The sequence below is a fragment of the Maniola hyperantus genome, chromosome 26 (genome assembly GCF_902806685.2).
Source record: "Maniola hyperantus chromosome 26, iAphHyp1.2, whole genome shotgun sequence".
In the NCBI taxonomy this organism is placed as follows: domain Eukaryota; kingdom Metazoa; phylum Arthropoda; class Insecta; order Lepidoptera; family Nymphalidae; genus Maniola; species Maniola hyperantus.
This window is the reverse complement of record NC_048561.1, coordinates 176,691-191,243: the sequence shown is the minus strand read 5'-3', so window position 1 is coordinate 191,243 and position 14,553 is coordinate 176,691. Positions and strand designations below refer to the sequence as shown.

The 14,553-nt window shown below is 38.5% G+C and overlaps 1 protein-coding gene across 2 annotated transcripts; it reads left to right on the top strand.

Moving 5' to 3' along the window:
- The first annotated feature begins 2,145 nt into the window (after positions 1 to 2,145).
- LOC117994322 (uncharacterized) lies at positions 2,146 to 12,398 on the top strand. 2 transcript variants are annotated; one of them, XM_034982210.2, is made up of 6 exons: positions 2,146 to 2,324; positions 3,706 to 4,191; positions 4,818 to 4,926; positions 5,724 to 5,854; positions 6,302 to 6,488; positions 7,747 to 12,398. In XM_034982210.2, the coding sequence occupies exons 2-6, from the start codon at positions 3,706 to 3,708 to the stop codon at positions 7,923 to 7,925; spliced, it is 1,092 nt and encodes a 363-aa protein (XP_034838101.1). In that variant the 5' UTR covers positions 2,146 to 2,324; the 3' UTR covers positions 7,926 to 12,398. The 2 variants fall into 2 exon arrangements, with proteins under 2 accessions (XP_034838101.1, XP_069363920.1); XM_069507819.1 differs by lacking the exon at positions 2,146 to 2,324 and adding an exon at positions 2,409 to 2,525.
- Positions 12,399 to 14,553: the final 2,155 nt, after the last annotated feature.

Sequence of the window (14,553 nt, the reverse complement as noted above, 5' to 3'; positions counted from 1 at the left end):
GTTTCTGTCGCGCGTCACTGTCGTCACGCTTTCTTTCTTAAGAATGTAGGAAGTTACATTTAATGAAAAAAAACTTTGAGCCTCAATAGCTCAACCGGTAAAGGAGTGGACTGCAAACCGAAAGGTCGATGGTTCAAACCCCGCCCGTTGCACTATTGTCATACCTACTCCAAGCACAAGCCTGGCGCTTAGTTGGAGAGGAAAGGGGAATAATTGAAATGAAAATGAAATGAAAATGAAAATCTTTTTTATTCGTATAAACTTTTACAAGTGCTTACGAATAGTCGGATGCATCTACCACTGGTTCGGAATGCCTTTCCTCATTATCCAATTAGTCATTTAACATGGCTAATATTCTTTTTAAATTAAAAAAAAAACACCTGTTTTGGAGCAATCATCTTGGCAATAACATGTTGCTCTTCTTCATCAGGAATGGAGTGGCATCTTTTGTCAAACAATGAGCACTGGCAATTCACACACTCTCGAGTGGCATCATTGATCAGTGGCAGGGTACTGACAGTGGCACTCTCTGGCATGAACCCAAGGTCGTCTGAATTGACTGACTCTGTCTTTGTACTGACACTGCTTGTTACTGACAATATATCAGTATCAGATTCTTGAGATTCAGTCGGCAGTAACTTTGTGATGGTGGAGAAACATTGGCAGCAAATGTGGCCGTTTTTGTCCACCTGAAACAAGATTATTTTGTTGTTTTACTGTGCAGTATGTACCTATACCACCAACTGTGATAGCCTAGTGGTTAGGACGTCCACCTTCTAATTGGAGGTCGGGGGTTCGATGGGCAGCACCTCTAACTTTTCGGAATTATGTGCGTTTTAAATAATTAAATATCACTCGCTTTAACGGTGAAGGAAAACATCGTAAGCAAACCAACCTCCCAATCCGCACATGGCCAGCGTGGTAGACTATGGCCAAACCCTTCTCACTCTGCGTGGAGACCCGTGCTCTGTAGTGAGCCGGCGATGGGTTGATCATGATGATGATGACGTACTTATACTACAAACTGACTGAATCCAAAACATATGTGTAACGCCTAAAATTTTACCCATGCGCCATTTTTTTGTGTCAAATTTCATGTCAAAAGTCCGATTTTAGTCCTTTTTCTAAAGGTGAACCGTACTTTTGACATGACAGTTGACCCATAGAGTTAAAATGGCGCGTGAGGAGTCATTTTGTATGGACTTTTTAATCAAGCTTTTGTCGTCTGCTGTCAGTCTGTCTGTCTGTCTGTCTGCCCGCATGTCGCAGCTTGTAAACAAAATGAGTTACAAACCTGAAATTATGGTATTTGGTGTAGAACATTGACCCACAGCCAAATATTGAATAAAAAACCAAGGGTGCAGTTCAGAACCCCCGCCATGCCCCTCACTTCCTACCACCAACATGAGATAAATCTCCCACTGCACAGGTTCAAACTCAGAGTTCTTTTTCTAACACCAACAACGTACATGCAAGAATGTGCAGTGCGACAAGGCTCTTTTGGCGCGTGGCGAAAATCGGAACTAAGGTTGCCGTCAAGTGTCCCCTTTGTACTTGTTTGACTAGTTTAAGCCTTTGTTCTCCAACAGCGCCCCCCTGTCAATGGCAAAAACAGGTGCCAGGTCGGCACCACGGAGGAGCAGCAGCGGGGATCTCAGCTGTGCTAGTGACGTCTAGCCCCCAAGGGGGAGAGTGAGCATAAGGGACAAGGTAGAGACAAAATAATTTGTAGGGATACTAATCTATGAAGGAAACTAAACTCAAAGACATGACTACCTAAATTTTTGTTTATGGTCAGCAAAAACGTCCACTTGCCATTTAACTATTTTATTGAATTCATTTGGTAAATACAACTGAATTTAATTAAATGTACCGGTAGGGGTGATGTAAAACGTGAACAAAATCTTTTGTAATAATAATATTGTAATAATAATATAAAGCACTATGAAGAATAATCATTAAAAAAGTTTAAATTTGAATTTACCGCTGAAACTAGATTAGATTTTGTTATCTGTTTCTGGCGCTAGTATCGTGGACGTGTGTCAATTACGAGCATTTGTTTCCAATACACCTTACTCCGTTGGAATAATAGCTAAAATCGATTAAAATGAAAGTGAAAAATATCACCAACCGACTCAGCCGTGATTTATTTTTTCAAGCGTCTACTTTTGTCTTTTGTTATTATTAAAATAACGCATAACCCTAAATTAATTAAAGCTTTGCATTTATTTTAGCAACGAAGCAATTAAATAAACTTCATTTCGATGTGAACATTGTGTTTTTCGTGTAAATAAGAAATACGGCATCGAAATAACAGCGAAACTGTGAGTGCTTCATTCAATAACAATACGAAATTTTAATTTGTAAATTAAATTAGTTCAATGTACCTAAAACAATGTGCTGGTATTTGTTGAGTGTTGCTTAATTTTGCGGTTTCTGTCTCTTACATAGGAAAACACGCCATTTTGCGGTGTATAGTTTAGAATACAAAAGATTTCGTAAAAGTTTTCATATATAATTAGCAGGTATTATAAGTTATTTAGTCCGGCATATTTGGTTTTCTATTGTAACTGTATTTTGTGTGAATGGCCTGAATGATTGTTGAGACAGTAGTTAAGTAGTTATTGTGTGTACTTCGAAGTTTTCTCATGTACAACTTGTTCTATTTGGGTTAACAAACTGAACACATTTTGTTTCATGTATTTTTATACTTAGCCGAAACTATTGATCAATGTGGTTATTCGATAAAATTATAATATTAAAATGTTCTATCATAAATATCAAGTCATCTTTTCATTCAATTCTTAACTTTTCTTTCACAAAATATGAAGTTTAGGTGAAATTCTTTATTCAATAATACTATCAATTTTTACTAGGTACTTTCTTTGTGTATGAAAGTTTTACCAATCGATGTTTTTTTAAAGTAGGTGCCAATTTAATTAGTATTAGTATGAGATGTATTATTTTCATACAAAATCCATTAACTGTAAAATTATCTTGCTTGATCAAACTTAGTGCATTGTTAGACTAACTCTAATATGGTTTTTATTGTAAGAGTTGGTACATCTTTAAATGGGAGAAAGCTCAGAGTCACTCAGCGGGCAATAGAGAGAGCTATGCTTGGAGTTTCTCTGTGATCAAATCAGATATAAGAGATCCTTAGGGAAACCAGAATAACAGTACTAAAGACTTTTCCTTTTCGAGGTACAGAATCCTAAAAATATAGCAGGGCTTATGTATTTGATCCTTAATCTATGATCTGCCTAAACAACCATGTTGCAACTTTAGTTTAAAAAAAAATACTAACCAAGTTGACAATCATGATGTCTCCCCTCTCAATATTCCCCTTTCCCCTCCAAGTAAGTGTAAAGCTTGTGCTTGGAGTGGGCACAACACTTTGAACCGGCAACCTATAGGATTTCAGTCCACACCTCTTACCATTGAGCTATCGAGGCTATTTATTATAGTAATGACTAGCTTATGCTCGCGACTTCGTCTGCGTGGACTACACAAATTTCAAAATCCTATTTTACCCCCTTAGCGGTGGAATTTTTAAAAATCCTTTCTTAGCAGATGTCTACGTCATAATAGCTATCTGCATGCGAAATTTTAGCCCAATCCGTCCAGTATTTTGAGCTGTGCGTTGATCAGTCAGTCAGTCACCTTTTCATTTTATATATTTAGATTTGTATTTCCACATTGCAGATGTTTTGCATCCAAGAAGCAGACTCCCTCCACTCGGAGCCGTTCAGGACGTCGGACAAAGACCCTCTCAACCAATCAGACTCCAGCGATGAGGAACCAACCTCAAAGCGTCTCAAACTCACTCCGGAGTTCAACTTACAAGTGTATCAGATACCGGCGTTCTCCGCGTCTGTACCAAAGTCCTTAACCATATTCCCAACTACCACTAACACGTTACCAAAGTTCGTTAACAACCCGTTGAATCTAGCTAATCCGTTAGCGTTTGCAACTAATAACTTGCACACCAATAATATCGTTAAAAGTTTGCACAGTCGTTACTCGTTGCCTGCCAAGTTAACTATAACGCCTGTAACCAAACCTGTGGACGGAGAAGTAGTGAGATACAAGAAGAATGGAGAAATCGCTAAGAAGAGGGGTCCTCCCAAGGGTTACAAGCGCAAACCTAAAATACTGACACATAGTTTCACCCAAGGAGCTGTAATACAGGTATTTATTAGTTCAACTTTATTTAGTTCCACAATGCTAAAATAGATGGCGCTGTTTGTTGTTGCATCACACTAAAGGAGTATTTTAATATAATATGTAAGGTAACTGCAAGCTAATGCTGAAAAAGCTTCACCAACAGAGCTGTGAGTGTGTTCATCATGATTCAGGCCCTAGTCCACCATGTTGGCCCAGTGTGGATTGGTACTTCATACACTACTGATGTTTCACAGGCATGCAGGTTTCCTCTCGATACTTCACCGTTGAAGCAAATAATTTTTTCAGAAAAGAAATTTCAGGATTGAACTCTGTTATGTCCCAAATTGCCGCTGCCAGAAATCGAACCCGGGACCGCCATTTATTCCACACGCCACTGCTGCTATCCAGCAGCTTCCAGGGATTTGTCTGATGTTGTCTGTCTACCTATTGTCCCAACGCTGTGTTTTCCGGTGCGAGGTCGCCGTTGTACCACCTTGGGACCCCAGCGTATATCGGTTGTACGATCTATGTGCCCTGCCCATTGCCATTTCGGCTTCGGAACCCGTTGAGCTATGTAGGTTACTCTAGTTCTCCTACGGATCTCCTCATTTCATGACCATAGTCAGCAAACTTACATTATTTGTTTGCAGGCACAGAACACAATCCTCACGAGCCTGCTGGCGGCCAACACCACCCTCACCACCGTCACCGTCCCCCCGCCGCTGCCCGAACCCAGGCTTCAGCTCAAACTACCACCAGGTAAGTGTGACCAGAACGCTAGCAAAACCTTAGCGTTATTGTTATACTATAGCGATAAGACCGCCTTTTTGTACCTACTTATTAAGATTTCTTTTTGTAACCTGTCATTTGTGTTTCTGTGGTGCAATAAAGTATATACATACATACATACATACATACTATCTAAACACAATCCAATACCAATAACCATTTGCCTCATTTTGTAGTTTTAGTGATTATGTATTTTTCAAACCCGCAATGTATAGCGAGCAAAACTCGGTTCAATGCTCCACCTACGACGCGACATTGACTCCGAGTGGCCTACTTACGCAACGTTGTCCTTAAGCGTCAGTCACTGTGAAAAGTTCTCTCGGGATCGTACCCCAGATTAAGGGTGCCTGTCCACTGAAGCAGAGTGGAGTGGAAATATGTCGATCAGATTGTCGGTAAATAACGTGATAATTTTATTCCGTCATTTGAAAAAAGTCTGATAGGTCAATTATGCACATCTCCGCTTCAGTGAACAGCCACCCTTAGCCCTTAGGCCTTAGGCCCTTAGGCCTAGTCTCAGAGAGGAGGCTGAAGTCTTAACCACTAGTAGGTAACATTGCTTTATTTTTCTAAGAACTAAAACCCTGAAAAACTTGTTCTATGAGTCAAGTTGTACGCAGAGGAAACTAGGAACCCACCACATTACTATACCATGAGAACTCCTACCATTATGTTATTAATGGGACGGAGTCTCGACCCTCAGCAATGAGGTATACCACATGCACCTTCCCTGGGCTGAATGATGTGGAAACCTGCTTGTGTTCCAGGGACGGAGCTGGTGGAGCTACAGCTGGACCCCCTGGACTGGTTCCCGGCGGAGCCCTACCGGATGGTGTTCAGCCGGAAGAAGAACCCCAAGTGGAAGAGCTTCCCCTACCGCTGTGAACACTGCTTTAAGGTAATTTCTTTTTATTCACTATACGCACGCACTGACGCCGATTCTGTTGTCTTTCTTTAAACTAAACTAAGAGTATCTGCATCTTTTTCCTTTTAATATTACAAAAAAAGGACAAAACATGAATTTTACATCTAAAGACTCTAAATATTAGTGCACGCTAAAAATTTAAACAATAGGCTTGTGACTGGCAGCTTGAGTCACGAGCTTTGAGAACCCTAAATTAAATTTATAACTGTCAACCTTTTCATATTACATTAGTAAGAAGAGGATGCGACTACTTTAAAATTGAGTTGTTCAGAATCAGTACCACTTCGTGGTCTGTCTGTCGTGTGACACGACTCGAGTCTGTCAATTCAGGGGAATTAAAACCTATAGGATACCTCCCTAGACATGATGATCTTTGCGTATCTGGATTTTGGAGTTTAATTTTCCTTGATTTCTGCCTAGGGCTATCGCGTGGTGTCAACATTAGTAAGCCACGCCGCGGAGCGCCACGGCAGCGTGCCCAAGGACGTCGCCATCCCCTGCCCGTGCTGCCCGCACGTGTCCATCCGCAAGAAACAACACAAGAAGCATCTGGAGCAGCACGAGAGCCGGAAGCACAGGATATTCTGTGTCTACTGTCTACCGCCAGGTTAGTGGAAATATTTCTACCAATATGGTAGGATTTTTGTACCAATGGTAGGAAGTTTTAGTTTTAGGTTTGAATATTAATAATAGACTAGACTGTATATTAAATAATTTGTGAGTAGCAGGAAATTCCTACCAATGGTAGAAAGTTATTACCTCATGGTAGTTTTAATTAGCTCTAATGCAAAAAAAAATCTATAAATTCTAGGTTAGTAATATCTTACATGAAATTGTAATGATATGATGGTTGGCAATGCTAGAAAATGCTACTATTTAGTACGTTATACATATTTAAGGTTTGTTTTGTTTCACTTAAAATTGTTTATAATGAAGTAACCCCTTTTAGACTAAGAAGTAACAACCTGTCTGTACAGTGTACTCGCCACGTACAATGTGTAGTGTGTACAGTGTACTTGCCACGTACAATGTGTAGTGTGTACAGTGTACTCGCCACGTACAATGTGTAGTGTGTACAGTGTACTCGCCACGTACAATGTGTAGTGTGTACAGTGTACTCGCCACGTACAATGTGTAGTGTGTACAGTGTACTCGCCACGTACAATGTGTAGTGTGTACAGTGTACTCGCCACGTACAATGTGTAGTGTGTACAGTGTACTCGCCACGTACAATGTGTAGTGTGTACAGTGTACTCGCCACGTACAATGTGTAGTGTGTACAGTGTACTCGCCACGTACAATGTGTAGTGTGTACAGTGTACTCGCCACGTACAATGTGTAGTGTGTACAGTGTACTCGCCACGTACAATGTGTAGTGTGTACAGTGTACTCGCCACTTACAATGTGTAGTGTGTACAGTGTACTCGCCACGTACAATGTGTAGTGTGTACACGTAAATGATACTTCAGGTCACTCTCACTAGTCGTATGGTTATTTATGTCGAGAACAACAACAATTAATACTTGACTCCACATAATATGCCTCCTTAAGCTACAGTTCTTGCAATTCACAAAGGCTAGTGAACTTAAGTTGTGGTTATGTCGTTTACACGAACATTACGTAAGTGTGCGTGCATGTCGGACCAATCAGTCACAAGCAAGCGCTCGCAAAAGCACATTTACCTTACGTATACCGATACGACTTAAACACAAGCATAAGTCACTCGACTTCGTGAAATGCAAGAAATATAAAAAGTTAAGTGCAACGCAATGTACGACAGCGCCATCTATCTTTGATTGTGACGAACTTATACACTCTCCGACCGACCTTGTATGGAAGTATACAATGATTTTGTTTGTTTCCAGTGAACTCAACGGAGCCATTCGTGAAAGAATCCGAGAGGTTTCCGTTCGACAAGTTCCCGCAGTACTGGTACGCGTCAGAAGAATCCCTCCGACTCCACAAGAAGAGGAAACATCCCTACGCCGCCATGTTCAATTACAACTGGTTTTGCTCCTGGGCTGACTACCCGCCGAATAGCTAGTCACAATATCCTACTAGTTTGGTAGGATTTTAAAAATAGTTGGGATTTTCTACCATTGTGGTAGAAATTTGATACTGACTGTACACAGTTTTCTACCATTGTAGACAAAAATGAACAGAAATTTTCTATCGTAGTGCAGAATTTTATTATCAGACCGTAGTTTGATAGACTAACCTTACCATAAATTACATAACCTGATTGAAAATGACTACTATTTTATATAAAAAAATGAATAGTAGAAACCTCAAAATACAATATAATGGTAGAAAATCTAAATATTACCTACATCAAGTAAGTTTTATACGATCGTGGTAGCATTTTTTCTACCATTAGAAATATTTTTGATAGAAAACCGGTACAAAATGGTAGCTTTTTTGATAACAGTTTAAAATAGGGATTTTTAGTGTTAACTTGTACATAGTGTCACAATAGTAATTATATTGCAAAAGTGAGATTAGGTAGATCGCTGTATTATAGAACTGTTGCGACAATCGCAATCCATGATATTTTTCTAGTATTTACTATAAGACGCGACAGGTCGAGATGGCAATCGTGGTATGCGGTGGTGGCCCTCGCCCGCACGCAGTTAGCGCGCAAGCTGTGCGGGCGTGCGGGGCGTTCCCTCCCCGATTGCCATCTCCACCTGTCGCGTACTAAACAAACACAGAATTCTAAATGTAATAGAAATGGTATCCGCTGTTCCTTAATACGGGGACGACGTAAGCCAATTTTAGCTATATAAATGCATTGATATATAAAGCCTCAATAGCTCAACCGGTATAGGAGTGGACTGAAAACCGAAAGGTCGACGGTTCAAACCCCGCCCGTTGCACTATTGTCGTACCTACTCCTAGCACAAGCCTGACGCTTAGTTGGAGAGGAAAGGGGAATATTAGTCATTTAACATGGCTAATATTCTTTAAAAAAAAAAAAGTCAGTCAACATCCATATAAATATAAACTCAAGAGAGTTTCCGGATGTCAAGCGGAAAATTGTATAATTATTATTTGGTGAAATAAAGAAGTTAAAAAAAAAGTCAGTCAGTCAGTCAGCACTTTGAATGTTATATTATACAGATTGTGTAACAGAGAGAGCGCTATACTAACTTGATTCGGCGGATGGGCTATAGTGACACCTGCGCCGCGATTTCTCTGACTCCTTTACCATTTCTATAAGCTATCTTGAATTCTGTGTTCGCCATACAGTGGTATTTTTTTGATATATTTTTAAGGCCAGTAGTATATAAATAATCAAAATGCCTGAATAGTACTAGTATTTTTGGATGTAGTTTATTATTATCTTATGATAGGGAATGTGCGTGTCATTTAAATTGGAATAGTTTTTTTCGTAATCTTTATCAATCGATAAGTATACCTAAATTATCATTTATTTAAAGTCATACTTTATAAATATACTAATATATTATGTGAAAGTGTATATCTGTCTGCCACCTTTTCAAGGCGCAACTATGTTGACAAAGTTTGATACAGAGATAGCTTGGACCCCGGGGTCGCCATAGGCTACTTTTATCCCGAAAAATCAAAAACTTGTTTGTTTTTAGGGTTCCGTACCTCAAAAGGAAAAACGGAACCCTTATAGGATCACTTTGTTGTCTGTTTGTCTATCTGTCTGTCTGTCCGTCTGTCTGTCAAGAAACCTACAGGGTACTTCCCGTTGACATAGAATCATGAAATTTGGCAGGTAGATAGTTAGATATTATAGCTGACATTTGGGAAAAAATCTGAAAACCGTGAATTTAGGCTTACATCACACAAAAGAAATTAAATGAACTAATAATTAGTATTTTCAATTTTCGAAGTAAGATAACTATATCAAGTGGGGTATCATATGAAAGGTCTTCACCTGTGCATTCTAAAACAGATATTTATTTATCTTTATGTATCATAGTTTTTGAATTATCCTGCAAAATGTCGCAAAAATACTACTGTAGTACGGAACCCTCATTGCGCGAGCCTGACTCGCACTTGGCCGGGGTTTTTTTAAACACAAAAAGTTTATGATTTTTCGCGAAAAAACCCACATGTTTTAAAGTCCCAAGATCATTTAGTACCTTATCACTACCCATATAATATTATAAATGTAAAAGTGTTTGTTGGTTTGTCCTTCAATCACGATATACATTTTCACGAGTGATATATAACGTTTTTTATGGTATGATGATGTAAATAATAAATTTAAAATATTTAAAAATGCATGCATTTACCTTAAGGTGTGGCAACACTCGCCTTCGTAGTACTTATGATTAGGTTAATGTTGCAATGTGAATGCGTTTTCTACTAAATGGTAGAAATCTACACAGTATTTTATAAGCGTGTATATTTTTGTACCCGAAAATAGTTTTAATGATAACCAAGCAAATCGTGCCTTTCATCGATTTTTTCCAAATTTTTGACATTCCAATCATTTTATTTTGGTTAAAAATAAACAAACATTTTAATTTTTTTCACCTTTTTTACTATTATAATTATCGCAAATTTTACACGTTTTGTAAGTTTGTATGTAAGTTTCTTTATTCCACCATAACTCTTAAATGCTCTTAACAGATTTAGAGACAGTCTCTATAAATTTTTTGAAAAAAAAGTCAATATGGCGACTGTATGACGCCATTTTTAAATGTGATTTTTTAACTTTTTAGTTTGTTTTTGCACGGCAGTCGTGTTTTTTTTAATTACTCGTTGTTCCCAAACCATTATTTGCAGTATTTTTTTTACCAATAAAAATCTATTTTTGGATAGCATTGGCAACAAGTCCAAATTTCTATAAAATGAGTAGCATTTTCTTTTTTATTATTTACACACCTATACAGGGTGTAATCAGAACGCTGGAAAAAACGAAGACCGGTAATAGTACTGATTACAGATTTGATTGACCACAAAAAATAAAACGCGAAAAGAAATATAAAAAAAGTCATATAATTTTGTAAAAATTTACGATATATTACAAACAAAACATCTACTCATGCTAGAGGTCAACGAACGTTGCGTAAGTAGGCCACTTGAGACAATTTCGCGTCGTAAGTGGGGCATTGACCTGAATTTTGGTTTGAAAAATACTGAATTACAAACTACAAAATGAGGCAAATGGTTATTGATATTAGATTGTGTTTAGGTAGCATAACAATAACGCTAAGTGTTTGCTAGCGTTCTGGTTACACCCTGTATACTTATGTCAGAAAAAATATTTTTCACGTCGAAATAATGCAGTAAATATAAAAATTGGTATACGATAATGATATTTAATGCCAACTTTAGCAGATATTTTATAGTTATAAGCCGTACACGTGTGACGAACAGACGTACAAATCAGTATACCAGTATTTTTATATGAATATTTGATGCATTTAGTAAGATTCTACTTTATAGCGTTAAATAAATACAGAAATAGTAGTTAAGGACAGTTTTTTCAATCGCCAAAAAAAATGGTACAGCCAGACAACAAAACGTTGTCTAGTTTGTCGAATTGAACTGCTTTGTTGGTGCTAATTCTGTTGAAGACTGTAACGGTAGGTCTAAGTACATGGTGCAATTAACTAGTAAGTTCTATCGTCGCGCTAGAAGACTCATTGCTGACGAAGCGCTGGTCACTTCCTTTCATAATGCTCCCAAAAAGATAGCACTAGATAACCTGACAGTTTAGTTGAGTTTAGAGATTGTGTACAACAGAATTAGCACCATTGGTACTGATTCTGATGGCATTAAATTTTACGAGTATTTGTATCTTTTTAATAAATCAATAAATAAAATTTTATTTAGCTCACAAAACAATAGGTGCAAGGAAAAAAATGTACCTACTCTAAATTTAATTTAGACAAAGACATCAGAATCGACATCATTTACTGTCAAACTTGACAGGTTATAGTTTTTTAGTATTGTATCTAATGTAACTGTAAACCAAATCCGTTCAGTATTAAGTATGCGTACAAAATGACTTTTCACGCGCCATCTTAACTTTATGCGTCAAATGTGATGTCAAAAGTATGATTTTAGTTCTTATTTAAAGGTGAACGAACCGTACTTTTGACATGACCCATTGAGTTAAAATGGCGCGCGAGAAGTCATATTGTACGGGCTATATTATTTTGTAAGGCAACTTAAACTATGTAATTTGCTTTAACTTTGAACAATTTTGGCACATAATTTCTTCAATGCACGCGGGTAGTCGGAAATTTCTTTTTTGTAATGAGAAGCTATTTGTTATATCCATAAGTTGTAGATTTTGATCTCCGTATCATATCACATTATTTATAATATTTTCCTACTTCAATAGGGTCTTGGGCTGTTTTATGAAAAGTATCAGGTTTACATAACTAAAATGCTGCTAAAAATATTTTCCTGCAGAAATTACTCTATTTTTATGTTAAAAAATTGAAAGATATTAATTTGTACTTCCGTACAGCGTGACGTTTATAATTAATCATGTTAAAATAAAGAAAAAATCATATTTTTATTTAATTAATATTCCCTTTACTACATGAATTCTACGCCATTAAATACCGCTATCAAAAAACAGCACTCATTTTTATACAGTCCAAGACCCTATTCCAGAGCTCCTATGATTACCTCTCTGTAATTAGTGTATTGTCTTTAGAGGGGATAGGTCCAAGAATTCGGCCTTCTAGTCGGGGTCGGGAGTCGATTCGGTTATGCACATCTAACTTTTTCGGGGTATGTCCGTTTTAAGTAATTAAAGTTACTTATGTTACTGAGGAAACCTTGCATGCATGATAGTTCTCCATTATGTCTCAAGGTGTGTGTGTGTCAGCGTGGTAGACTATGACCAAATAGACATTCTAAAAGGAGACCCGTGCTCAGTAGTGAACCGGCGATGAGTTGATGATGAGGCGGAATAGTTGTGCCACGTATATTAACTGATTGCAATTGTCAAGCAACGATGACCCAAGTCGTAACTGGATGGGTGACCGATCTTTGAGGCCCGAACTTGGCCTTTTCGTTTTCTCCGTGTCTCGCGGAGCACGTGAAGCCGTCGTGTGTCGGTCGGTCATGAAGGGCGGAGCCATATTTACTTGTCGTCTACCGCAGATGTACATATTTATAATTTATTATTTTGAATTGTTTTTAAGTAAGTTTTATTTATGAAAACTAGGCAAGGTGCTCACAGTTAGTGAATTTCGTGAGGTGGGTCCACACCTGCGCATACGCACCAACCGCGCACACGACGCGCATCGAACACATGGACACGCCGTGCGCAGTCTCCGTGCGCGCGTGCGTGTCGCGAACCACTCGGGATTCTAATGCAAACCCTCGCTACGCTCGGGAGTTACTATACAAACCCTCGTTACGCTTGAGATGTATCCCGGCGCCCGTGACGTAAGACATTACCCCCCATGTTAAATAATCTACTATTTTACGCACTCCCAAAACCCACGAACACGTGCACGCTGCGACTTGTGTAACATGCACGCGAACCACTCTTAGACACGCCGTATTATGTTCTCATGATGTGCGTTGTGTTCGGGGCTCGTGCGCGTGCGCAGGTGTGGATCTGCCTTACTATCGGTCTCAATATTTTATCCGCTATGTGTTGTTGTGTATGTGTCCCAAGGGCGAATACAGGAAAACTTTGAAGACCGTCTGACCCTAGCCTATTTAATATAACTGTCATATTGTATTTTTTTTAAATCAGCCCCTTATTTTTATGTATTATATTATTATCATTTTAATTTTTTTAGAGATTTGAGAAGCTACTTGAATGAACAACTTGAATGCTGTATTTAATTAGCATTTATAAAAACGTAATTTTGCGGCGGCGCCATTTTTGATTTTTTTAACTTATTTGTTTTTAATACTCTGTATAGCAATGACGATCAATAAAGAATGAATTTCGTAGTGTTAAGAAGTTTTTGTAAATAAACATTTTTGTAATATTTTGTGCTTTTTATTTTTAAACGATGATGATGCATATTTGCATACGACGCGACATATTCGAATAGAACTCTGCAAATATTTTTCCCTACAATCGATTTTCCCTTCGTCAATTCAATCCATCGCCTCTCTTTCTCAGAGTGAGACGTGTATTCTCTTAGTGTTTTGGCCATCGTTTGGTAACAGAAGGCGATCGCTGCGCGGCCGACGTTCCCGCTTCGTATTCGCTTTGGTAGCGCAGGTTTGGATGATGCTTTAGCATACTCATTTATCTCACAGTTTATTATAATAATTAATATCCTGTCAAACTTCTAACTGGAAATAACAGTCGAAACTATAGTAGATACCTACGTGACAGTCGAGATAGCAATCGGGGAGGGAACGCCCCGCACTAACCTGGTGCGGGGCGTCTCCCCCGCCTTATACCCCGATTGCCATCTCAACTGTCGTGGACTATACTTTAGACAAACGACGTTTGTTCATTTTTGTGGTTTAAATCTGATCTCTCTTGAAACGCAATATTATATCTGTCCTATTCCTACAATGGGCTCCGCCAGAAAGCTCGACAGTGACAGCTGACAAGACTGCGTAGATTCGGATTTCGTTGGGTCCACATCCGACATAATCTTATTAGATACTATAGATAGGTGTGTCATTAGGAATTGTAATGAGAAGACAGTCAAGTACTGACCAACGTCGTTCGTCGTGTTTTTTTTTCAATTCTG